The 26,218-nt window shown below is 46.6% G+C and overlaps 3 protein-coding genes across 5 annotated transcripts; 1 reads left to right on the forward strand and 2 right to left on the reverse strand.

Moving 5' to 3' along the window:
• Positions 1-435: 435 nt before the first annotated feature.
• Positions 436-6,867, reverse strand: PHB2 (prohibitin 2). 3 transcript variants are annotated; one of them, XM_086478703.1, is made up of 10 exons: positions 6,741-6,867; positions 6,582-6,666; positions 6,406-6,485; positions 6,094-6,278; positions 4,144-4,273; positions 3,567-3,670; positions 3,062-3,139; positions 2,414-2,490; positions 2,169-2,174; positions 436-1,005 (listed from the first exon to the last, which is right to left on the reverse strand). In XM_086478703.1, exons 1-10 carry the CDS (start codon positions 6,865-6,867, stop codon positions 972-974), a joined length of 906 nt encoding a protein of 301 aa, XP_086334829.1. In that variant the 3' UTR covers positions 436-971. The 3 variants fall into 3 exon arrangements, 1 of the variants encoding a protein (XP_086334829.1); XR_015184035.1 differs by having other exon boundaries at positions 969-1,005; positions 1,997-2,174; XR_015184036.1 differs by having other exon boundaries at positions 969-1,005; positions 1,997-2,490.
• Positions 6,868-7,133: 266 nt separating this feature from the next.
• EMG1 (EMG1 N1-specific pseudouridine methyltransferase) lies at positions 7,134-9,234 on the forward strand. The gene is made up of 6 exons (XM_086478743.1): positions 7,134-7,275; positions 7,358-7,459; positions 7,768-7,909; positions 8,224-8,282; positions 8,436-8,585; positions 8,919-9,234. Exons 1-6 carry the CDS (start codon positions 7,141-7,143, stop codon positions 9,030-9,032), a joined length of 702 nt encoding a protein of 233 aa, XP_086334869.1. The 5' UTR covers positions 7,134-7,140; the 3' UTR covers positions 9,033-9,234.
• Positions 9,235-9,459: 225 nt separating this feature from the next.
• On the reverse strand, positions 9,460-24,467 carry LPCAT3 (lysophosphatidylcholine acyltransferase 3). The gene is made up of 13 exons (XM_086478685.1): positions 24,371-24,467; positions 15,326-15,433; positions 15,101-15,207; positions 14,854-14,947; positions 14,698-14,735; positions 13,444-13,622; positions 12,934-13,042; positions 12,142-12,228; positions 11,661-11,827; positions 10,893-11,040; positions 10,199-10,357; positions 9,954-10,080; positions 9,460-9,809 (listed from the first exon to the last, which is right to left on the reverse strand). Exons 1-12 carry the CDS (start codon positions 24,465-24,467, stop codon positions 9,964-9,966), a joined length of 1,410 nt encoding a protein of 469 aa, XP_086334811.1. The 3' UTR covers positions 9,460-9,809; positions 9,954-9,963.
• Positions 24,468-26,218: the final 1,751 nt, after the last annotated feature.

Consider the following 26,218-nt stretch of genomic DNA (forward strand, 5'->3'; position numbering starts at 1 on the left):
AGGGAAAAAGCAGTCCCTGCAGCAGATTTTGCCTTTGAAACCCAAGCGCAGAAGAGATTTCAGTCAGTAAAGGAAGATTTCTCCTATACTTCTGGCCAGGAAAGCAGTGGGGAAAAAAAACAAGGCGTAACAATGGAGGTCAGGACACAGTACATACATGCTGCTGCGACATGGAAAAGCAGGTAAACCTATGCTCACCTCTAGCACATGTAAGCAGCTAAGAAACTGGCCCTGGTCACCCATGCAGCTACCTGAGTGTTCACACCTGCTCATTCTCTCCCCACCCTGTGATCTCTCAGTGAACAGGAAGGTATTTCTCTTACTCCTTTCCCCACAAGATCCCAATTCTGTCTTCAACCAAATAAAAGCTCTGTTCCATCGCCCCCTGCACAAAATAACCTCTTTTTCAGGCACTAAGCACACTTACACGCAGTATAAATTTTGGGGGTTTAATTTTTACAAATGTTTGAAAGAATCACTGAGCAGACAGTGACACAAATAAGATATTCCAGCAGTGACAGGCACCCAATGAATGACATTTTCCTGAATTCAGTCCCAGGCTCACTTGGGATCAGGAATGAAAGAGAAACAAAATTTACTAGAAAAAATGGCATCAGAACTCCCTCACTTGGCCAAAAGAGAATTCTGATTTTACCCTACAGAAATCTAAAGATTAATGAAGATTAGAGACGAATTACTTATCCACATGGGTTAATACCCGTAAGCCCCCTTGCCCCTTCCCCAAATTTAACTGGTGGGGTGAGAAAGGAATTACAACTGCCTAGAGGCAGAACCCAGTCCCATAACTGGATCACCATAGATGCAGTAGGGGCATGGGAACCAAATCTGGCTACTGACTGGATTAACATCTTCAAAGTGAGGGCAAACAATGTTAGTGGAGAGAATTCAAAGCTCCTCACTCATATCTTCTGCTGGTCAGCGCCACTGGTTGTAGGAGGCTTTAGTTTCTCTCATTTCTTCCCTTGTTTGAGTAGGAGACTGTCACTGAAAGGGAGACAGAAGCAAGTCATTAGTCCAGAAAGCACAAGCAAAGCTGAACCAGACCCTCACTGCAGAGCTGGGGGTGTGGGGTGTCACACCCAAAAGGATTTGGACTTCCAAGCCCTTCCTCCTAGGTACTTTTTTCAAAACCCCTTAAGACTTCTGGGATGAATAAGACAGAATCTAGTCAGATGTTAGGAAGAAGGATCTTACAACCAGAGATCCCACAGAAAAGAAATCAGCTCTGGCTTCCTTTCTTGATTCTAACAAATGTAAGCTTTTAGCTGCACGCTATTAGCTCAGCTGGTGCTGTCTTGTCCAGTAAACACTGGACAGAGTAAGCAAAGCCACTAAACTCCTGCCAGCTCTGAAGTCAGAGAATGGGGTTTTCTAGCATGGACTAGAAAGCTTTTAGATAGTAACAACAGCATATTTCCTGGAGATCGTTACCCCAAACCAGCACAAATTCGTACAATCTAAGATGATTAGGGGACTGCAGCGTCTCTCCTATGAGGAAAGTCTGAGAGACCTGGGGCTCTTTAGTCTGGAGAAGAGAAGACTGAGAGTGGTCAGGCTCTTTTCAGTGGTGCCCAGTGCCAGCACAAGGGGCAACAGGCACAAACTGAAGCACGGGAAGTTCTGCATGAACATGGGGAAAAACTTCTTTACATTAAGGGTGTCAGAGCACTGAACAGGCTTCCCAGGGAGGTTGTGGAGTCTCCTGCTCTGGAGATATTCAAAACCCACCTGGATGTGATCCTGTGCGACCTGCTCTAGGTGAACCTGCTTTAGCAGGGGGCATTGGACTAGATGATCTCCAGAGGTCCCTTCCGACCCTTACCATTCTGTGATCACCTAACCGCCTCCTTACAGCCCTCTCTGCTGTAAATGCAGGATGCCTTGTATACACGGGACAGATCAGAGAACACTCCTCAGTCACTGCTGCCTTCCCCATGCAAGGTTCCTTATGGGATACACACAGAGCTCCAATTACCAAGTATCTCCTACTTGATTTAGATGTTCGTGTGGCCCCTGCAAGGAAGGCTTCATGCTCCACATCACAAACGGGAACTATGATAGAGATGGAATAAACTTCCTGTGGCCAGAAAGCATCAACACCCTTGTTCCAAGTACTATCAAATGGATCAAAATAAACAGTGCCTTACCTTCCTCTGTGTGCCAGGAGACGGTGAGATGGGGGGAGGAAGAAAAACAAAAGTAAAATGATTAGATTAAAAAAGAAAAACAAAAAACCAAAAAACACCTCAACTTCCACAGTAAGATTGTTCCCTATTTGGCTGTGTCCCCTGGCATCAGGCTTCTCTCAGAGAAAAGATCCTGAAGGAGCTCCAGAAAGGGGACCAGCTTCACAGGTAGGCTGCAGATAAACCCAACCACCTGGCCCCTTTACCTGGTGAAACCCTCATCCTGCAGGTTCAGTACCAAGTTATCTGCTGTGAGATACACACGGTTTTGTGAGCCAGCAATCTGAAAAAGAAATCCACTACATAGCATAAAGGAGTATAAAAGAGAGATAAAGGAGTATAAAAGCACATGGAGGAACAGCATTAATAAAGAACCCAATCTCCCTCTCCAGATATAGCATTCTTGTTTTATTCACTTAAGATCTCACTCAAATCAATGCAGTTCCCCAAAACAACTCTTTAACTTCCTGGCTTCCCATCCCAGTGCCATCAGACTTTCTAAAAGAAATGCTCATTCTCTCTCTCTGTCAAAAAGACCTTTGGTCCCATGCTTATCTGTCCCCTTTTCTCAGCCTGCAGGAAACCAGGAGCTTTTGGTGGCTGCAGCTGAGTCTGGGTAATGTTGTGGATCTGGCCTTGTCATATGGAGGGCATGAACTCCTAGCCTCACATCCAATTGCCGATCATTGCAAGCTAAATCTTAAGCTCTCCTTAAGCAGAGAAGTGCTGGGTAGGAACAAAGACCAGGACACAGGGTAGGTCACATTCGCCTTAAATTCATCATGTGGCCACTGGGCTGGGAGGACAGCACAAGGACTGCAAATGGACAAAGGAAATTGTGTCCCAATGCTCACCGTTTTTGAGATGTTTTGAGCAGCTCGGATCTTACGTAGCTTGATGTAGCCTGGATTCCTGCTGAGAGCTTCACCAAGGTACAGGGGAACAGAAGTTAAGGAAAAACCTGCTAACAGAAGCCATCTACCCAAAAGGAACTCTTCCTAAGCCACATCATGAAACATTTTAGGGGATAAAGCAATTTCTATCTCAATAACTCGGGCCTTTGGGCAGGCATATTTTCACTTCCCCAAATCTAGAACAACATCATGGATTACAGTCACACACAGCCAACAAAGGTAAACCTGACAACAGGGAGTGAAGGCTCATGGTCTTCTCTGCTCTGAGCTGTAACCTCAGACAAACCTCACTGCAGCCAACTGTAGCACGTGGGGAATAAATGACAGCGACCTACTTGAAGCTACCATCTGATAACAGTCTCCTAAGAGTGAGCCCAATGCAACAGATTCTCAGGACCGTCAAGCTCACAAGCCACATCCCACAGAATCTCCCAAAGCAGGATATCATCTTAGCAGCTGTAGCTTCTCCTTCAGCCTGAACAATCTTCTGCTTCTGCTCCTGCTTGGCCTTCTCCACCAGAAACTGTGCGCGCTGTGCCTCCTGCTGGGCTGCAGAGAGAATGGCCAAAAGTACTGGAAACGGATCCCATCTTCTGAGCCCCGAACCTGCACCCTAGAGCTAAGGCCTGGGTGCTCTGCTTCCGAAAGAACTGACAGCATTCTGGGGCTGTGTCCACATACAAGTGTGAAATGTATCTGAGTGTACTCTACTTTTTCTTAAGTAAAATCAACGGCATCCAGGCCCTCTACACATAATCCCCATAGTTAGTGATAGAGTCCCAAGACTGAAGAGGAACTCCGGTCTGGGGAACTCAGTCCCTCCGATGGTCTATCCCATTAGCTATGTCCCAAAATTTTCTGACAATACTTGTAAAATTACCTCCATTACTAAGGAGGCTGAGATTTCTAACTCTGTAGCTGTATCAATGCAAAAGCAGTGATACGCTAGCCCAAACTCCACTTCCTTCTTCAATAATTCACTGAAAAGGCTATCCATCCTTTTCAGGCATAAATTGACTCACCCACTTGCTTAGCCTCCACAGCTGCTGTGTATTCACGACTGAAACTAAGCTCTGTGATAGCCACATCATCCAGGATGAGGCTGAAATCCTTGGCTCTCTCTGTCAGCTCTCGCCTAATGAGCAGAGACACCTGAAACACAAATACAGAAAAAAAAGAGTACCAAACACAGGCTGTTTCTCACTTCCTGTGCACTCCAGAAGTGAAGCACAACTGCTCTTCTGAGTTCATCCACATAAGCCCGAGAGAGACATTACCTAAAACAAACCCTGAACCATGGACATTAATCCCATCTCTGAATCTATTGCCTCTAAGTAACACTGCATTGCCATAGCTACATACTACATTTTCAAAAGTACATTGCAGCTCATTCATAGTTATTACTTAACTATACGATTAATATTGCAAAAATAAAAAACCTTCTTGAAAGGTTTTTTCCTTTCACATCCTATCACATCTAGCTCCACAGTTCCCACGCATGTTTTGGCAGCAAGTATTTCTTTCTCCATCTTGAGTTTGCCACTGTTTGCAGTTTGAGTGTCTTCTCGTATTTGTATTCAGATGCAGAAAAAAAAAAAATTATCGCGTTATTTTCACCACATATCGCACCTCTTAACTACCGTAGCTTCTCATCTAGTGTGGCTACTCCACTTTTTTTAGTCTCTTTGAATGAGTGTTGTTGGTAGATACTTTCATTTATTCTACCTTTAACTTACCAGTACGATTTTCAGGCAGGCTGACAAGTCCTGCACCAAATACTGACTTAAACTATTGCTACAGTATCACATGCTTGACCAACCTAGCATTTGCTTTTACTTTTATTGCAGCTGTTTCATCTAAAATGATGCCAAAAACCCTCACTGTGCGAACTGCAAGTGCATAACTACATAAAGTCACTTCATTTTCTTCTGATTATCAACTGCTTCAATATGCACCACTTTACAGTAATGAGCACTAGATGAATATATGACAAGAAGGCAAATTCAATTCAGTTCGTTCAAATATTTCAGAGATACTTAACCGTCATCTTCACTTCCAATAAACTCAAAACCCTTGCAGACATTGTTTCTTTGCTGTCACATCGTCCCTTTCCACTCATTCTCTTCACACAAGGTCATTAACAAATCCCTTCAGTGCACGCCATGTGGTCTGGTACAAACCTCTGAATTCCCTGCTATGGATCAGTTCTCACAAGAAGACTTGGACACTCAGTTCTACTCTCTGCTATTTTTATCACGAATCAGAAAGTAGTTAAGAGGTGCTTTGTATTGCATATGACAACTCATCCGCCTTAGCTATCTCATGCAGGATCCCCTCTAAAGCCTTTTAAAAGACCAGCAACTTCTCTCTCCCTCAGCTGCGACAGGTGACGAATAATCTCATAAACCCCAGCAAACAAATCATCAGAACACAAACTTTCAGATACAGGCTTTTTTAAGCTACATAATTCTATTATTTTGCAACGACCCTCCCAATTACTCTCTAATCTTTTTCTAAACAGAAATATTTGCTACCTTTCTGTAGCATCTATTACTGAAAGCTTACTGCTTTGTTAACTGCTCATTCACTTCACTTTTCAGATCCTTTAAAACTATTTCATTTGCCCTGACAGCTCTTCTGAGAGCCATGAAGGACCAGGTGCTACTTTTTTTTTTTAAAGCCAGTTCTGTTACCCATGGATTATGATGTACATCTCCCTCCCCCATCACTACATTATGTGCAGTTTTGCACTCTATATATCAACAAATCCAGTTTTCTTCTCAGAAGCTAGCGGTACAGACTTAGTGTTTGCATCTGTAATGGAACCGGGACACAGTGCCATGCCCTTTCCATCTGGATGTACCATCTACCAGACTAATATATTTATCCTTTACTTGTTATAATGTTCCCATTTTCCACAGTTCAGTTGTTTCTTTGTAACCTGAGTGTTAGTCTCCTCCAGAACAGTTTACCTGGGCTCTTTGAGTGATGAGCTGTGAAGCGTTAAACTTGGCCACTACACTCTTGAGCACTTCGTTCACGATGGAAGGCAGGACTCGCTCCTCATAGTCCAAGCCCAGGCGCTGGTACATGCTGGGAAGCTCCGCAGCATTAGGGCGTGTGAGGACACGCAGTGAAATGTTCACCATTTGCAAGTCTGAAGAAGAGAAAGAGAGATGAGCACGGCCAGCACTGCAGCCGGACTCTCGCCTGCCCCCCATCCTTCCTCCCGGCCCACAGGCGCCGCCTGCGCGTCGAGCCCTGGCCTGCGGGGCCGCTCTCACCTTTGGAGCCGGTGGGGGAGGAGATTTTCCGTGGCCGGGCCCGAATGTCGTAGATGATGGGGTACTGGAACCAGGGGATCCTGTGAGGGGCGGGAGGCTCGTTACGGCGCGGGCACCCACAGCGGCCGCGGCCGGGCCTGCGGGGCCGGGCTCAGGGCGGGGGAGCTGGGCCCTACCTGAAATGCAGCCCCTCGGCGAGGATGGTGTCCTGCTGGACGCCGCCGATGCGGTTGAAGAAGATGGCCCGCTGGCCGCCTTCCACTGCGGGGAGAAGGAGCACGGTCAGGGCGGGAGGCGGAAGAACCAGGCGCGGGAGAGACCGGGGGGGGACTCACCGATGAAGACGGACTCGCGGACGCCATAGGCCAGGGCGCCGGCACCCAGCAGCAGCTTGAGGGCGGTACCGACGCCGCGCGGCCCGGCCGGCAGCCGCCCCGCCAGGTCCTTCAGGTTCTGCGCCATGGCCGCGCCGCGCACCCCGCCGGGAAGGACACCGGAAGCTGCCGCCTCCAAGGCGCTCCGGCGGGAAACCGCGGCGCGGGAGGTGCCACCGCCACTTCCCGCCCCGCAACCGCCTTCCGGCGCGGTCGCGCTGCGCTACGGAAGCGGGTCCGGCCGGAGCCAGATAACGGGCGAGGCCCAGGAGCCATCTTGGGCGGCCGCAGCGGCCGGTGGGCGGCCTGGGGGCCGGGTGGGGGCGGTGCTCCCGGTGCCGCGCGGCGCGGCGGTAAGAAAATGGCGGCGCCCAGGCGGCCTCGTGAGGAAGAGGAGAAGGAGGTGACTGAAGATGCTTCGGTGGAGGCAAAGCGGCCCCGCGGGCCGCGGCGGCTCTTGGTAGTGCTGGAGGGAGCGAGTCTGGAGACCGTGAAGGTGCGGGCGGCTGGGGGTCCGGCTGGGCCGAAGGAAGGCGGCCGTGGGCACCCTTGCCCACCCGTCCGTGCTTTGGCCGTAGGTGGGGAAGACGTTCGAGCTCCTCAACTGCGACAAGCACAAGGCGCTGCTGCTGCGCAACGGCCGGGACCCCGGGGAGGTGCGGCCCGACATCACCCACCAGGTACCGGCTGGCTCTGGGCAGCATCTGTGCCGCTTTGCGCTGCTCGGGGCAGCAGCAGAGCAGCCCGGCAGTCGTCCTGAGGAGCTTGCCCCTCAGGTGCGGTGGTCTGCTTGTGCCCTTGCAACGGGGGCGAGTTTGGTCTCGCCCACTATGCTTGTTAGTCTTTATTTGGGTATGGGATTGCTTTCTCTCAGCATTACAGAACTCACATAGCGTCTGTCCCTACTGCCTTCATGGGGCCTAACCCTCAACTTCTCCCTCACCTTGTGCCTTTTCTATTTCTACTACTGCATGGTTTTGTGTTTCAGAGTCTCCTGATGCTCATGGACAGCCCACTGAATCGGGCTGGTCTCCTGCAGGTTTATATCCATACCCAGAAGAATGTTCTAATTGAAGTCAATCCCCAAACCAGAATCCCAAGAACTTTTGATCGATTCTGTGGTCTTATGGGTAAGTGATTCAAACTTTATACCAGCCACAAAATAATGCAGGAAGGTGGTTAGGAGTAGTAGAATTTTAGGAAGAGTCAAAAAATTCCTCCAACCTTAAAAATGTGAAAGAGAGAAAACAGCAGAGAAATTGAAGTGTCTTTTTGTGAATTCTAGGATGCATAGTCCAACTATGTGTTCCTTAGCACAGTGGGGAGTGCCTGCTGGGAACTCTAAAGATGGACTTTTGTCTACTTCAGCTCTGATTCCTAGGTAGAGGATAGGGTTCCTCCAGCAAAAGTACAGACCGCTTAAGCCATTTTTTTCTCTCATCAGTTCAGTTGCTGCATAAACTCAGCGTTCGAGCAGCTGATGGGCCTCAGAAATTGTTGAAGGTAAACATTCTTTGACTGTTCACAGGTAATGTCGCAACATTCCTCCTTTGCTGCTAGTGATGTAGGAGGATTTTTTTTTTTTTTGACAAGAGACTTAGCTATGTGGCAAGGTCTCTTACCTCTACACCCCTATTCACTTTCTGCTTTCTGTAGGTGATTAAAAATCCAGTGAGTGATCATCTCCCTGTGGGCTGTATGAAGATAGGTACCTCTTTTGCAGTTCCAAAGGTGTCAGATCTGCGTGAACTAGTTCCTACAGCAGAGCCAGTTGCCGTTGTTGTGGGAGCTTTTGCCCATGGTTCCGTAAGTGCATCTATCCCTGATTTAGGGTTATAAAAAGCTTTATCGGTATAGATTTCACTCTTGTTCTGAGTATGGGTTTTTTTCTTCTGCTCTTTTTTTGGCTTGTTCCCCCCTCCCCCCCCTTTCCCCTTTCCCCCCCCCCCCCGGGTAGTCTTGTCAAAAAAAAAAAAAAAGGCCCAATGCTGCAACACTTGGGACTTTTCTCCCTCTGAAGAGACGGCATTAGCGAGGGCTACCAGTTGTCCTGCTGAAGGCATACTGTGCCTCTCCAACCAACAGAGGTAAATGGGACTAAGTGAAAACTTGCAGCTTGATTTTTCTGTCTTCCCCCAGGTCAGTGTTGACTATACAGAAAAGATGGTCTCCATCAGCAACTATCCCCTCTCTGCTGCCCTGACATGTGCTAAAATTACTACTGCCTTTGAGGAGGTCTGGGGAGTAGTATGAGTTTCTGCTGCTGTCATGGTGGACTTCTATACAGTGACTCCACATTCTGGAAAGGTTCTTTTACTTGGCTGTGGCTCTGGTCCAAGTTTGGTCTCCTGGAAAGGAAACGGCTTCAATTTCATCCTTGTAGCTTCTGGAGCAACGAGACTTTAAATGGACTGCCCAACTGGCCCTTTTTCCTATTAAAAGTCACTTTTGTCAAGAGTGCTTGTGCATTTTACTTCCTCATGTTTTATACATGGGCAAGCTTGATCCCTTTATAGCAGGGACTCAGCCCACATTTGTCATGGAACTGAAATTCTTAGCTGTGCCCTGCTTGTGCTGCAGCTGATGTTGCGCAGCCTTGCAGAATCACCTTGCTTGGTGGTGTGTGACGGTTCACATTCACACACCGAGGCACCCAAGAGGAAAGGAGCTGAAGCCGATATGAAAAAGACCAGGAGCAATTTTTATCTTGGATGGCAAACGTAGAAAAGTCGGAAGGTGGCTCCAATCCAATACAGTGCCTGCCTTGAGTGTTTGTTACAATCATCTGATATCAGCAGAGAGACACGAGTGTCCACTGGAGGGCGGCAGAGAGATAAGGCAACATACAGAAGGTGGAGGATCTGGAAGGAGGCTTACTCCATTCCCCTCCTTTGGGGTCTCTGACCCCGGGCTTTCTCTTTCCCCCTCCTCGCGTTGAAAAAAGTCATACTTCAACACAGCAAACTTGGCAGGTGATGCTTTGCTTCTGGAGTGTTAAATCAACTCCTACAAATGCACGGGTGGTACAATCTGAAAAAAAGAAAAGTGATAGATTTGTTTTTGTTGATTTTGTTTGCCTTTCACCTTGGGGTGTAACATTGCTAGCCCCTTCACCTCCAAGTGAGGGAGTCCACAGTCCAAGTGTGGGATTCTCTGTACCTAGTACAGCCTTACCTTTTGGCTGTTATTCTGCTTTTTTTAGCTTTTCTTTTTGTGGCACAATTAATCTGCGAATGTAAGGCAACACTAGTAATAAGGTGAAGAACAACACGTGTCCCAGGAAATAAATAGACCTGTACACCTGTAAAGAGAAAGGCAGGGTTAAGGATCATCAAGCAGCTTTGAGCCAAGAACACAGGAGATGGGATGGAGGGAAAAGCGTTGGTTGCGTGGGTTGTCTGTTTGTGGCTACTAACTACCTTCATCCATTTGTCCCAGGTGAAAAGGCAAAATGGCACCAGAGAGTAACCCATAAACATCCAGTGGTTAGCCTGCTGCAGCACGTAGAAGATGGGCTGCAAGGCAGTGATGGAGGCCAAAGTGCTTAGGGGAGGACTGTCCCGAACAAGGTTTATGACCTATTTTAAAGAAAAAACAGAATTCTCATCAGTTGGATGTCCTACGGCTATATATCCAGGCTCTGGGGCCAAAGTTATCTATCCAGCTGTGTAAAATGAATTTTAGTAAGCAGTTAGTCTAAAGAAGTAGCCAAGTACCCCATCCTGCTCAAAGTTTTAATTAAAAAATAAAACCAGTTTAAATATGGACTAGTGTTCTCTCAGTACCAGGAGATTTAGCAGGGGAATTTGGCTCATGTGCTTGTTCTCTAACCTTTCCAGCTGCCAAGCACTTCAGTTGCCCTCTACTCACATGCCAAGTTCTCCACTTCTCTTCCTATCAGCTTCTGCAATAAATTTATGGCTTGCACATGCAGAAGGCAGCATCCTACCAACCTCTTGAGAACAGAACTGTATCATGTTTGAAAACCAATGCCAAAGTATGCAGCTATTTTTCATATTTAATCCATGTAAAGCCTTCAGCGTGGCAGTTTCCAGACTTGCGGGGAAAGGCTAATGCAGGCCACCCCATTCTGGGAAGTCAGAAAAAGCGCACCTGTCTTTCAACGATGACTATAAGCAACTCCATTTGAAAGCACACCAGGTAGCCAGAGTGCAGCCCATGCCAAATGGCCAGGAAGAACAGGGCCAGTGCCTGTGACAGCAGTTTATTACCCAGGAACTTCAGACGCTTGAAGATGTAGCTAGAGCAGAAAAGAAACAAAGTGCTTCTAGTTTATTGTCTGTCCTCCCTTCTCCACGTCAGAGATTCAGGGCCTAGGGGACTGTATGCCTTTGCACTCCCTGTGGTGACAGAAACAGCAAGACAGCTCCCTGTACCAGGACAAAATGTACCTCAGCCCTTGTCTTAAATCCTAGCTAACGGGGAGAAGTGTTTCATCCGACAACACCCACAGCAATGATACCTCACAATTCAGTTGTGTGTCCCAGCAAGTGCCAAACCAAAACCCGGTTGAGTCATTGCACAGGGAGCATCAAGAGGCATGATGTAGGGACCAGCTCCTAGGGCAGTTCCATGGCTGTTCGACCAGGCAGGCCGAAGGGCTTGCTGCAGTCCCATTCTAGCCTCTGCCCTCCTGCTGCCATCAACTGCTTGCCTATATTAATGAACTGCCCTTTTAGACTGAATGAAAAGATCTATCTGCTGCTGTTTCAAACGGCACAGCAGCAAAACACGGAAGAAAGAGTGTAAGAACTGAAAACTGACAGTCTTCCTCTCATGCTCCCTCTCAGCCTAGGATCTCACTTCTGTCAACACAGACATTACTGACACATTATAGAAGGGGAATTTTGTCCTGCTTACCGGGCCACCCAAGCATTGGTGTTGATGTTGAAAGAAGCAATGGTCCCTGTGAACAAAGGTGTTGTCTCATACAGCCAGACCTTCATGTTGGCACAGGCATCCCACAAAGGCTTTCCATTCTGGTCCTTCCCATTGTATCCCAGACCAACAAGGATGCAGACACCTTCCTATGGAAAAAGATTCACAAGGAAGATGAGAGGAAAACATTGTCCCTTTTTGTTGGAAAGGCAGAGCTGAGGAAGCTCTGACTCTCACTTTGTTAAGTGGAGAGCACCACTGCAGATGGAACAAATGGATTAAAAACTGCTTGCTTTTTAGTTAGCTAGCCTTTGCTAGCTTAAAGCAAGCTAAACTGACCTGCACTGATCTCCAGAGACTTGGATGACTTCCATTTAGCACTAAGTCCAAGAGCATACTAAGTAGCCGCAAAGGTGCAACCTGTGTATTTGTCTTTTGTTTCTGAAATGACATCTAGACTCACCGTAACAAGCCAGCACGTTACGTATTTGTAGAGTATAATTTTGCCCCAGATCAATATGTAACCACAACGGAACCAGAAAGGCTTCTCCTGCAGAATAGGAGTGAAATAGAATAAAAATAAAAAGTGGAGTTGAGTGGCAATAATGAAACAAGGTAGATGAGATCTCATCACTGTCTTTCATTTTAATCTGATATATGTGTTGAGACTGCCATATGGACTGGACTGCCAGGCTGTTGGCTTATGCAAATTTACACATCATTCTCCTTCCTTTGGCAACATTTGGCTGTACTAAAATAGGTACTTTGGGAAGACTCTGGGATTAGCATAATCATTGTGGAATTTACATCCTCACTTATACTGATACAGAAACATTGATAATCTGCAGGTAGGAATTACTTGTTAAGTCTTCTAAGAAACTCAAAGATTCTGGTAAGCCTGGCAAGTATGTAATGGTTAAATGGAAGGTCATTAGAAGGTCACAAAATACATTTATTAGGTTTCCAAAAACAACAGTAGCATCTGAGATTAATTCTCTATTTGTAAAAGTTTTCATTTGGTTCAGTTCAGCTTAACACATTCCTGTTCTGCATCAAATGGAATCCACAGGACAGGCAGTAAAGCCAAATCAGTTTTGGAAAGGCTTATTGCTAGTTGCTGACTTATCTTATTTTTAAATTGAGGCCAAACTAAAAAAAAAAAAAAAAAAAATTAAAAAATCCACTCTTGTAGATCCAGCGCCCACCAGAGAAGTGGAATTCTTCCACGCCTCAGAACTGCCAAATGAATACATACCATATATTCATCTGAGATGAGGTATTCATCAGAGATGTACAGGCTTGACAAGGTATAAGTTACTAGAAACAAGAGACCCAAACTCAGGCGCTTCAGAGCAGGCACAAAACTGAGAAAAAAAAAATACAAAGATCAAAAAAAAGCCTTGGAAAGTGACCGTCAAACTCATCATTTTAAAAACAGAAGTGGAGAAGAGGAGGTAGGGGAGTCACCACATTCCACTGCAGCAGATGCCTCCGTTTAGAAGCTGGGATGCTAACACTACCAGGTTGGAACTGAGTCTGTGCTAAAGGTGTCAAATGGTTGTTGACATTGATGCCCTGGAACAATGCTAGGCCATTAAGCAGACAGTTAAGTGCAACTTCTGAAAGACTGCCTTGTCTTATAAGATCACTTTCAGTCACAGTACTTTAGTGCCCAGGTAAGAAGGCACTCTGCTGCAGGGAACATGTGGAGGATTCAGCATTCCGGGATCTTAGGAAGGTGAGGAGCTAAATGGCTTTTTATTACCTATTGGGTCTCTGGCCTTGAACGTCAGTCATCTCACCCCTTGCCAGTTTCTGATAGTCTGTCATGGAGAACTGAGGCCCCACCATGAAGGCACCATAGAAATAGGAGAATCCTGAGACTTCCAGCAAGGTAGGAATTCCCCGGACAGCAAATCGCCGCTGCTCAGGGGTCAGGAACTCCTGCACCAAAGGGAGTGGCATTAACATCATCCTAGGGGATCTCATACTAGGTCTGGATGTTATGTTCTCAGCCTGCCTCCTTAATGGTCTCAGTTCTTGCTCTCCTTGTATATGGAACTTTCCACTTTGTACTTCATGTCCATTCCTCTCCCCAGCCCTGTCTATCCCCACTCCCTCCAAATAGCAACAAGTTCCAATGGTTGAGACCAGTTGCACAGATCTTTATTCCCAATTAAGCTCAAAATATGGACGGGATCTATTTACATGCATCCCTGCCAACACAGTAGGCATAGTAAAAGCACTGTATGTGACCTATTCCAGTCCCTGACTGCAATTGCATGTACTCTCCCAAGACCTTATCATCCTACAGTTCCTGCTTCTTGATTCAAGAATTCATTGTCTTTAAATAGTTGGAATTTCAGCTTAGGAAATTTCAGCTCAACCTTGTTTTCTTGCAGTTAGCACTGATTCCATGGATGCTAAAGAACTAGTCAGGGCCCCAACAGGAGATGGGGAATGCAGATACTTGAAGTAGGATTAAGAGACTCAGCAAGTGTTTTGCCCTCTCCCACACACTGCTGTGCAACTTCTCTTACTGTTTCATCTGCTCTAAAAACGGGGCCCTAATAAACGGTAAAGGGCAATCATTCACAAGGATACGGCAAGACTAAACAAAGGAAAGGAAGATGGGAACTGAGATCCAGTGCTGATGGTCTGCAAGGTAAAGGTACACTACCCACAAGACACAGAGCACTGGGGATTGGGAATCTAAAGCAACAGATTTGCGGGAAGGAGATGGTAGGGAATTTGGATGGTGGCAGAATAATATTCTGATATTGAAACAACTTTTTGTCCATCTGTAATCACTACTGTCTCAGTTCTAAATTATTCCTTTCCACTCCAGATTTCAGTGCTCTCCGACACTCACAGAGGCTCCCCTCTCAGCTATGGCTTTTACCAAACAATGAATGCAGCTTGCTAACTCTCATCCTTTGAACTTGATTTTCTGACCTCTAGCTCACTGGAACGGCACGGAAGAGGGGAAGAAGAATGAAGGAGAAATGGTCTTACTCACCGGATCCTTTCCTCCATCATAGTAATCGATGGCCAGACCTAGAGGTGAGAAACAATTATTTGAAGCCCTGGGATGGGCTGGTTGGGCTTGAACAAGCAGTCCTCTCTTCCCTGAGGCACGGCTTGCAGCAAGAGACAGGAGGGAGGTGTCACTCACCAATCAACTTGAGGGTCAAGACACAATGTGGCATTGTCCACTTGATGTCATAATGCTCTGTGGCTGTGCAGTAATATCCAGCCATAAGGTATGTCTGAAAGAAACCATTGTTTGGGTTATTCAAACTAATTCCTCCAGCTGGTTTTGATCTGTCTCCACTTTTCCACCCACAGTTGCTACTGGGAAGTGCAAAAGTGAACAGGGGGCTCCTTTCTATAAATCGATGCAGTAAGAAGAAGAGTTTTACCATCTGAAAGAAGAACGTGGTGAAGACGGCAGTGATTGTGCGACCCATTAGTCTCAGTATGAGGAACTGGATTAGGACACATAGCAGAGAATGAAAGAACTGCATCCCTGTGGGACAGGAAAAAGAGAGATAGATATGAAATAGAAATTACATTTTCCCACTACATGTCCTCCCAAACCACAGCATACCCTGGGCCAGGCAGCTCTCTTCCCAAACTCATCTTACCAAAATTGAAGTAAGCAATTGAGAGTCCTGTGAACACATTGTAGAGATGAATGAGGTAGGTCTCCTTCTGGAAGAGGAAATAGCGCTGAAACAAGGCAAAAGGATATCCTGAGGAGGGGAAAAAAAAAGAAAAAAAAGAGAGAGAGAGAGAGAGATGAGAGAGTTGTAAATCAGTGTAGACAAGCATGTGTAATGGTCCAGATTACAGCTTTCTTGAACATGTTATTAGAAACTTGTACTTTACATAGATATATCATCAACACAGGTCACAGAGTACATTCCTGATAGGGTATTTCCATCTTGGGAGATAGATGCCAGATGAATTACTCTGTATACTATTCAGAAGAAAATAATTTAACAGGAACATAATTATATCAAAGTTGACATTGAAGTGCAAGAAATTCCAGGATTACAGTTTCTTCCCTCATTCAATACATGAGATGGATAATGCTGAAATACATGAATCAGACTTTAGTCTCTGATTCATTTCCAAATTCTGTGACAAATAAGAGTTAATGTGACAAGAAGCTAGATTTAAAAAAAAAAAAAAGGGGGGAGGGAGAATTTTAGGGTTAATACCACTACATTGTCCTAAAAAATTCAATCCCTGCTCCCACCTCAATGAATTCTTACATGATGCTGACCAGCTTTAGTCCCAGAGTTCCTCAAGCGACCTCCAGAAGTATACTCTTTCTTTTCTAACTCTCCAACTTCAGATTTGCACCCTATTTGTGAACTACTGGGCACACAAAGCTGTAAGTAAAATCCACTGGGATTATGCATGTAGTATTTTTGAAAAAATCAAAGTCAGAAGCATTTCATATGGAGCAGCTAAGGTAAGTGGAAGGAGTTTTTGCCTTGCATTTTCTGCGTGTTAGCTCCTAGTCTAATTTAGGAATGCCTCCAGATTATTCATCTGTGGCTGTAGTGAGAAGCAAACATTTGTGAAGCACTCTGGTAGCACGGTGAGAAATGCTGTACAGAAACCCATGAGTAAATTAAATTCTGTCGTCTAGGTGAGGTTCACGTAGCATGCAATAAACATTGCCACATATTAGATAACGAATATATTATGCTTTAATACATATTGACACAATAAGCATTGTCCACCTCATAAGTATGTGAAGTCTGTTCACGCAAGTAGTATTTCTAAAGGCATATGCACAACAAGCTGAACTAGGATAGCAGAAGCAACTTTAATTCTGGCATTTCATAACTTACTGCTTTACTTTGCAAGCTTGTGTTCTTTCATCCTGATTGAAAACAAAATTAAAAAAATCTCTTCTACCAAAAATAAAAAAAAAAAAAGGAAATTCATCACATACCACAATGCTGGCACCCACATGCTCATTAGCCTAGCTGAAATCTGTAGCAGTGGATAGATCTCTTCTAATTCCACTAATGGAGTAACAGCAGCAGTAGGTAGTCATGTTTTATATGGAGCAACAATAAAAGGTGATGAAATGCACATTTTGCCAAAAAGTGTTTGATGGGTAGAAGGTTTCCAGTAAGCAAGGACAAATCTAGTCACTACTGTGAGAGGAAATGAGAAACTGTGGCACGTTATGTAAAATACACGTCTTGCAGTCTGTCAGTGCTAACAGGCCGAGGCGTTACTGGAGCCATTTTAAGGCCCTCTTTGTCCCCTCAAATCCCTTGGGAGGGAGTCCCACAGTTTGCGACTTTTGGGCTCCCTTCTAGATACTGGATGGTGGCACACTCTACTGAGCACATGTGTCTATCTGCTGCTCCCCACTTCCTCAGCCTTTTGCCACCGCTCTTTCGGTCTTCCCTGCCTCCCTGTTCCTTCCTCCTTTTGTGTCCCATGCCGGTTTCCATGCCACAGGCTGCCTTCTCGGTCTCAGCGGCTGGCCAGCCCCACATACCATGGCCCTTCGCCCGCAGAGCCTGGCAACCTTGCTCTTGCTCATCCAGCTTGCTCTTCTCTTCCACAACAGTGGCTCCAAATTCCCCTACAAAATGCCTTACCCAAACTATCCTTTTCCCTTCCTGCTCCCCCATGCTTTTTAAAACAGCCGCCTTTTTGTTAGCCAGCACGCACTTCTGTATCATTTCCCCCATAGCTCCCCTGAACACCAACCGAGGGGGAAAGAGGGAAACTGGCAGAGTTCACCACATGGGCTCTCTGGGGATACAGAAGTAACTCAAAGAATTACAGCAATTCACATGATTTTAAAAAGAAAAAAAAAAAAGTAGTATTGTCTACCAGTGTTCTACTCAGAAACATAGAGATGGGGACTCTTTTTTCAAGTGTCAGTTTTCCTGCTGAAGTTTAATAAACAAACAGTGGCTTTGTGAATGGAAAGTGGTATAAAAATATATAGTGTTACCATCAGTTTAGATCAAAAGTTAAAATACTGAGGAAAAAAAACAAGATCAGAAATACAGGCAAAGCACAATTTATTGCTGTTCATCGACACATATAGTTTTAAAACCACATTTTCACGAGTTTCCCACTCTCTCAAAAATCAGTACAATCTTGCAAAACATTCCATTTGCCCAGGAAAAAAAATGGGGTTTGGCTCTATCCATTTCTATAGACATAATTAAATTATGACTAAATACTATAATGTACCTCAAATTTCTAAAAGCCAGAAATTTTATCTATTTTCTCCCATCCCCAACTAGGGTTCCTACTCTTTCAAAGACCTGTCTCAGTTGTCAGGCATACTCCTTTTTAGCTCTACACAGGAGATCATATCGTGGTTTGGGTAATGCTGCTCTGAAGGAAAAAGAATTACGAGCCCTTGCAAACAGAAAGCTACTAATATGCACATCCATATTTGCTTTTTAGAAAGTTGCAAATTTAAATCCTGGTCTTGCACTACATGGGTGCTGTTCCAGTTCAAAAATCACAATGTCAGCCTAAATTATTCTGATATCCAGAGCAACTTGCTAGTACTCGGGACTGCAGTTTAGTTACAGTTTTGCTGCACACAGATAATTTTCTCAGTTTTACAATTGGGCCAGTTCCACACTGCAGATATAAACTTTAACCCCAGATGGCAGTGGATGTCGACTATCAATGGCCATTCTGCTGTGGCCTGTGCACTTTTGAACACTCATAACTACATATTAAATACCGAGCTATTCCTACCAATAACAACAGCAGTACTCCTGCCCCACTATGGTGTTCTTGAAGCAGCCTGAATTAGCACAGCAAAAGCAGGAGAGCTTTTGAGGTTATCGTTGCCTCCTGGTAAGCTTGCTGTCACACTTGGATATGCCAGCAGCAGGACGTGGCGCTGCTTTGCTTTTGCCATTCAGAAACAACAGGACTGGAGTCCCTGCTCCTTGCTGCCAAGGGACCCTGCACAGCAGCTCCCAGTCTGCCAAACTCCTCTTTCACAGCTCCCTTGGGCAGAGCAGACTGAGGGAGGAAACCAGCTGTAATACTCCTGGAGAAAAAAAAAAAGGTGACTCCCTCATGCGAAGCAATTCTCTTTCTCTACGCGCCATGAAGTTGAAAAGCAGTCTGCACGCAGAGTGGATTTTTGCCTCTAGACAGACTTTCTATAGATGGGAAATAGCAATTGATATAAAAGGAACAAAATAGCCAAGACATACTGCTCATGATTAAGTCCTCCTTTCTTTTTTTCACTTCACAGGAACAAGAGGATGATCTCTGGATAAGAGAACCCCAGCAGTGGACAGAAAGGACAAGGTCAGCTTCTTGGCCACAGCCATTTGGGAGAGTAATGGGCCATGGCATAATGCCCAGTTTGTCCACAGATTGGAGCAAAATTGAGCAAAAGAAGTAAACGATCAAGAGGCTGGATCAGGCAGGAGGAAAGTTCTACTAAATCCAAGTGAAAATAGCACTGTTGAGTTTGCCACCTTTCTGGAATGGGTGATTAAGACATCTGTCTTTTTCCAGAGATAAAGCTGGAAATAAGAACACCAGAAACATTCTTTTCATCTCCACTCCCTTTATTTCTCCTTTTATACATCAGCTCTGTTTCATCTTCAGGAGAGCAGATCAGACTATTTTTCTTCTCCCTTTTGCTGATCAGTTAACTCCGCCTTTGTTAACATCTAGCAGATCAATTGTCTCCGTTTTCTTGTAAAAATGCTAAAATTAAAAGGAAGGGGACAACAGGAAAAAGGCATGTTAAAATATAAGCCTTACCTAATATTTTAACTTCAAAGGTATTCTCTTTTTCGGTCTATAATACTGCAAAAGCGCCACACCTTTTTTAACACTGAGTGCATATAGATGAGTATTTTAATTCAGATCAGGAGTGTACTTTTAAAGTCCACTTATGGTGCTTTAGTTTGCATAGCAGAACTGTCTCAAAGCATGTGAACAGGACTCTTTTCAGACACAACTGAACTGAAAATGCACTCCAATGGGTGCTCAGTCCATATGATCAGACTGAAGCAAATCCAAAGTAAACACCCAAAACCCATCAGGTACTGCACACAAACAAGTTTGCTCCTACTGTACCATTTTACTTGCTAATGTAGACACAGTCAGTGTGTAGCATTACACAGCCCTCTCTCTTTTTCTTTTTTTTTTTTTTTAATTATTTAAGGAATAAGATGTATTTGAAGTTAAGAGTTTAAACAAGACAGCACAGGAGTGCTCTGTGACAGGGCTGGTTTTAGCACCTGTGACAGGATGGTCCTGTCCCTTACAACTTCACCCACCTCTTACCCATTAAAACCAGTTGTTTGTCTCCCCTTCAGTGAAGTTCTTGCTTAGCACATCAGCCAGGGGCTTGATTTGGGATAAATCATCAGCTATGGGTGACGACAGAGAGAAATTCACTGAGCCTAAAAGTCTTCAGGATGCAAAGAGTAGAAATAAGCAGAGGATTGGTGAGAAGTAGAAGAGAAGATAAGACCACTTGCAAGCAAAGCAGCTGGTTTCTGGCACCCATTCAGTAGGAACACGCTACTTTCTGCAGGTCATTGCTATGTCTGTAGATGAGGGAACACTTCTCCAGTGCTCTTCCTGGCAGGTCTGGGCAGATCAGCAGGGTCAGTTCTGGCTCAGGGCTGTAAACAGTATGTTGGCCTCCCTCCATATTATGCAGCAGGACATGCCAGGTAGCTTGCAAGCCACTGTGCAATAGCATGGCCAGAGAAATATCTTTAATTCTTTGGGATCACACGGCCATGCAAGAAATAAGATCAATCTGAAGTCTTAAATACACAGTGCCTCCTGTATCCTGGCTTACACTTTGAGTGGTAACACCAGAAAAGAAATGTCTCCTCTCATGGGAGGACAAGAGCAGCAGCACAGAAACCCTCTTCTCTCCTTTGTGGTGCCGGAGGGGTTCCCTCCCTTTCTCTGCCGAGAGGCTAGGACTGCAGTGGTTCAGATCACTTACTCCAGCAACTGGGAAGTAACCATAGGTACGGAGCTGAGACCACTGGTGTCTTGCACGCTGACCTAAAGACAGAGTTTCTCCTGGAGGAACACTGGGCCCTGGACCTACTGAAGAATGCAAGGTAGAGTACATCTCTCAAAAGATATTTTCATATGATTGACAGACATTCGTGTACTACGCATGCCACAATTTTTTAAATTACAGGGTCCAAAACTATGCTTCAAGTATTACTGCTGTTGATAATATTGCCAAATTGCAGCCTAATTTCTTCAAAGGTTGTTTATGCAAATTTTCACTTACAGGAAGTCCGAACTAAGTTTTTAATCTTGTACAATCCGAGTAATGGATTCTATTCGAGTTGTATTCTTTGCTTCAAAATTGCAGGATATATAAAAGGTGTCGCTGATTTAAATACAAAGCTAAAATCCCCACAATTTGCTCAGCAATGTGCTGTTACAATCCTCACTTGTTCACTGAGAAAATGTGGTGCCCTTTAGGACTCCTCCAATTTTTGTTCTTGGTTACCCTTCCTTCCTCCTTTCTCCTTCTCTCGTTCTCCCCTGTATTTATTTTTTTTTCAGTACTGGCAGAATGTTAACAGTTTTAAATGACCTCTTTTTGTTACTTCAGATCATGACTAAGTGAACACTCTTATTCTGAATGAAGAGAGTCCATTCAGACTATTTTTTCAACAATAAAGCAGCTTTCTCTGGAAATTAATGTAAGAAATTGCAAAGTCCTTTGCGATTCTTCCTCTTTTTCAGAAGGCTATTTTTATCAGTTTCTGGTGATCTCCTGAACAGTGAAATCCTAGAAACAGTTGTCGCAGCAGAACTGCACAGTGTAGATGGTAAACTGCACCACGGAGGGAGAAATAAGCAACAACTTTTTAATCCATCTTTGGAACAGAGTACTGCACTTCATCCTCACGGTCTTGTTCTGAAGCGATACGGCAGTATTAGCAGCAGACAACAAAAATAATTTTCTTCCTGAATCTATGCAAACACCTGAAATGGAAGAAGTGAAGGAAAAGCCATACCTTGCCTGTCTTAATGCCATTTCCAGCTTTTAGAAATGCCTTTCATTTATACCCCATACCATCCTATGAAGTGGTCATCAGTTGCATTACCAATAGGCTTAAGGCTTTCAGTCACATTAAAAGGATTGTAAGCTAAGCTGCAATTAAATGGACATCTCTTTGCTAGTGCTGGGTTAAGGAACTGTTCTCACTCTCCTCTCATGTAGCTCCGAAGTGGTGCTTGGCCCTTCCTTTTAATGTAATGGAATAATGCTTTACTACCCACCCATTAAGCAGGAAAGCCAGAGTCAAGCCCCTCTGCTGGAGTGGTTCAATCTACACAACCTGAAAGAGTTCCAAACTACACGTGAGGCTGGTTTGCATGCTTTTAAGCCTTCTATCTGAAGTTATGCCTTCAACTGCATGTAATTAAGAGATACTGAGCTACGGAGAAAGGACAGGGAAATGTGCAGCTCTAGCACACGTTTTAGGTATGCAGGGGGAAGAGATGTGAGTGGGTTCCCAGCCCCTAATCCCAGGCTTTTAATACAAATTAAAAAGATCCATTAAGACTTTATCCAAAATAGACAGTGGCCTAGCTCAGGAAGGGACACTGTGCTGTCTCAGTGCCTTAGTGTCAACACTGTACTTTGAACACTTATAACAGCACACGCGAATCTCACACTTAATGAACCTATTGACTGCAATGAGCATCTCTTCTTATTATTAGGATAATTATCTGCTGTTCATTTAAGAGAAGTGGTTCTGCACACCCATAAGACACCAAGCAGGAAACAGCTTTCTGTCTGTTGTGTTCTAGCTCACTGCTAGTAAGAAGCAAGAAGGAACTCTGAAAGTATGTTCAAGGTGCATTCTGCAAAGGCATTACTCTACTGTAGATGTCTGCCTCCACATACAGTTTCTGCCACCTTTTCTGCATCGGTGCTTGTTAGACTAGTCCCTTGGTTGGTTCAGTTGACTAACCTGGTAGTTAAACTATCTGCTTTTTCTGGTTTAGGTTTCTGCCAGGCAAGTAAAGTCAATCAGATGGCAATTAAAGTACCAGAGACAGACACAGGAGAAAGGAAAGCAGGACTTTTTCCATTTGGCTGTGGGGAGCTGCTAGATTAAATCATGCTGACTTATGTGTGTGTCCTGAGTATGCTTCCTATTACTTCATTTTTTCTTTATAGAAGTTTGGTTTAACTAACTTGTAAGTTAAGTTTAGAATGATAGTCAGTACAGTCCCCTACATCTACCCTTGACATGAAGAATGTTTTGGTTCAGTTTGGTCTTACACATTGTAGATTAAATCAGGCAGAAATAAGCCTGGTCAAGACCAGAGTTATGAAGTGACACAGCTTTTCTTGCACCTCTCTTTAAAAATTATACTTCTAGTTAGTCAAAGCAACTTTATTTTGACAGATCACACAGTAGCAGCTGTATCACTTCAAATACACTTTTAGGTTCAGTGAAAAGCTTCAATTTCCTTCTGCTAGGTGACTACACCACCAAAAGCTTTCAAAAACCAGTTTCATTGGGCATCTACAGAGAGATTTAGATGTATGTAGATAGCATGTATACATACACTTGAATTAATGTTTTAGGAGCTATAACTTCCCCCTCAATTGTTAGTCCACATCGTAACTCTAGCCCTGCCTTAACCATTTTACATGTGTCTTAACTATCTCATGTTTAGATATGCATAAGCAGCAGGTGTTTTGCAATATGCTTCACATTGCGGGTGGAGGGCAGCACAACATCCCAGTTCTTCCGGCCACTTAGCTAGCAAGCTTTGCTACCTGGTATTCCCCGTGATGACATGCCACTCCCGCCTAGTTCCATGACTGCTGCACACGCTAATAGTGTTTCCTGGCAGAGACCTCCTTGCACTCGGACAGGGCGACATCTCAGAAGGGTTGTGAAAAATCCTACGCGTACACCCCTTTACACCCCTTCAGACACATGCTCATGGGGAATGTGATGCCCATGCAGCACCTGGCACTCACGCAAAGCCAGCGGAACAATGACAAACAAAGTTCTTGCGCCCAAAACACTGCTCACGGACAGAGACCCAAACCGGACTCGTTTCGCAGCACACCAAGTGCCAGCACCACGGCGACTGGCTCCGCAGGTCTCCAAGCCAGGCTCTTCCCCGCCCGAACCCGGACGCGGGGTGTCTGCTCCCCTTCCGCAGGCAGCCTGGCAGCACCGCACTCCGACTTCCTCCGGGGAGACCCACCGGTTCGCCCGCCCCGCTTCAGAACGGGTTCCCCGTCTCCACCGGGACAGCCGGAGGGTCGCCCCGGCCTCCCGGCCCGACAGCTGCTGCGAGGCACGCCCCGAAGCCCCCGCCGCACCCTGGCAGCACACAGGCGCACGCCACCCTCCGCCGACCGGGCCGGGCCGGGCCGGGGCGGGGCGGGGCCCGTGGAGGCGGGGGGTTCGCCCGCCGGCTCCGCGCGCACACGTGGCCTGGCACGGCGGCGCTGACACAGGTGCGGATCCGCGCCGGCGAAGGGCCGGCCCCGGCCCCCGCTCAGCGCGACACGGCACGGCAGGGCACGGCGGCGGAGCAGCGGGGTCGCCCGGCCCCACGGCGGGCGGGGCGCCCTACTCGGGGCGCCAGACCCGTCACCCCCGACCGCCGCGCCTTCCGCCCTCCCTTACCCATCAGGATGGACACAATGAGGCGCAGCGCCTGCTCCGACGAGCCCAGGGCCTCGGCCAGCTGGGCCAGGCCCCAGCCGGACCCCGCCACCGCCATCTTCTCCCCCGGCTGCCCCGCCGGCCGGTCGCTCCTCGAACCCGGCAGCGGCACCAGCCACCGCGGCCCCCGCACGGCTCGCGTCCCCCTCCGCGCCCATTGGCTGCGCCGGGCCAGCCACGCCCCCTCGGCGCCTCCGATTGGACAGCCCGTGGCAGCGGGGCAGGGCCCTGCGCTCACTAAGGCAAAGGTTACTCCGCGAGTGGGCGGTGTCGCGGGCTGTCCCCACTAGCCAATGATTGGAGAAACCGCTCCAGAGGGCGGGGCTCGGCCTTTGTGGTGGAAGGGCGGGGCCAGGCGAGAGAGGCGGAGCTCGCCTCCTCATTGGCTGTGCCGGGACAGGAGAGAGCCGGGCAGGGAGGGGTAGCGGAGGGGGTGGGGCAGGGGTTATTCGCGGGCACGAGGCGTGCGGGATCAACGGTCGTGCGAGAGGTGCAGGGGCAGGACCTGGGCCTGGGTCTGGGCCTGGGTCTGGGCCTGGGTCTGGGCCTGGGTCTGGGCCTGGGTCTGGGTCTGGGTCTGGGTCTGGGTCTGGGTCTTGGCCTCGGCCTCGGCTTGTGGCTCTGCTGTCCTGGCTGGGGACAAGGGATGCTACTGAGCCTTCCCTGTTCCTGGAGGACAGACTGTTGGTGCTTGGCTCTTGTGGCCTGGAGGGACCCACTTGCCGTACCAGGCATTACAGCAGCATCTGTTCCTCGCCCTGTCCCTGTGGCACCCAACTCTTTGTAGTCACTGAGTGGCTCTGCCTACACAGCCTCCTCATAACTCATCCATCGGAGGACCTTCTCCTCGGTGTGTCCCTGCATGCAGGTGTCCATGAGTGCACCCCACGTTCTCCTCAGCAAAAGCTTCAGATGCAATGGATGTGATCCTCTTCCCCTTGTTTGAGTTACCATTTTCCTGCTGTGTCATTTAGGTGGGCAGTATTGCCCAAATTTAGCTGGAGGGGCAAACACAGACTCATGCAAAGATTGCTATGAAAAGGGACCTCTTGAGATCTCTGAGCCAAACCCCTGCTCACAAGCTCCAAAGCTGGATCAGGTTGCTCAGGCCATTGCCTGGGCAATTGCTGTACATCTTCACGGGTGGAGGGCTCCCAGCCTACCTGGGCACCTGAGCCAGTGCTGAATCATGCTTTGGGGAAAGTATTTTTGTCTAGATTATACTCTGAATTGCTGCTGTTGCAAGTTATGCCCATTGCTTCTTGTCCTGGGAAGGGTCTGACTCCATCCTCTTTATAACCACCCTTTAGGCATCAGCACCTCTTAGATCCCGTTCCTTGTCAAATCTGACTGGGAGAGGGACTGACTGGCAACATGCCTACATAGACCTCAGCTAGGAGACCAGGCTAAAAACCTTGTCTCCTGTTGCCCTTTGCTTTTCAAGGCTAAACAAATCCAGATTCCTCAGTATCAATGCTCTAATCACCTATCCAGTGGTCCTCCACTGGGTTCTTTCCGGTTCGTTCACACTTCTCTTGCACTGGGGAGCCCATAATGGACACAGTTTGCAACTTTATCTGTGCCATAGGAGGGAAATATCACTCCACCCATTGACTATGCTGTCATTCATGCCACCACTGTGCTGTTAGCTTTCACTGCTACAAAGGTGCATCATGGGCTGGTGTGGCAGGATGCCCAGCATCTTTTCTGCTGAGCTGCTCCTTAGCCTGTTGTCTCCCAGCCTGTACAGGTACATGCAATTACTCCACCTTAGATGCAGCTCTGACCACGAGGTTATGGTGTGGCTGT

This window comes from Leptosomus discolor, chromosome 1, assembly GCF_034619465.1.
Source record: "Leptosomus discolor isolate bLepDis1 chromosome 1, bLepDis1.hap2, whole genome shotgun sequence".
Taxonomy (NCBI): Eukaryota; Metazoa; Chordata; class Aves; order Leptosomiformes; family Leptosomidae; genus Leptosomus; species Leptosomus discolor.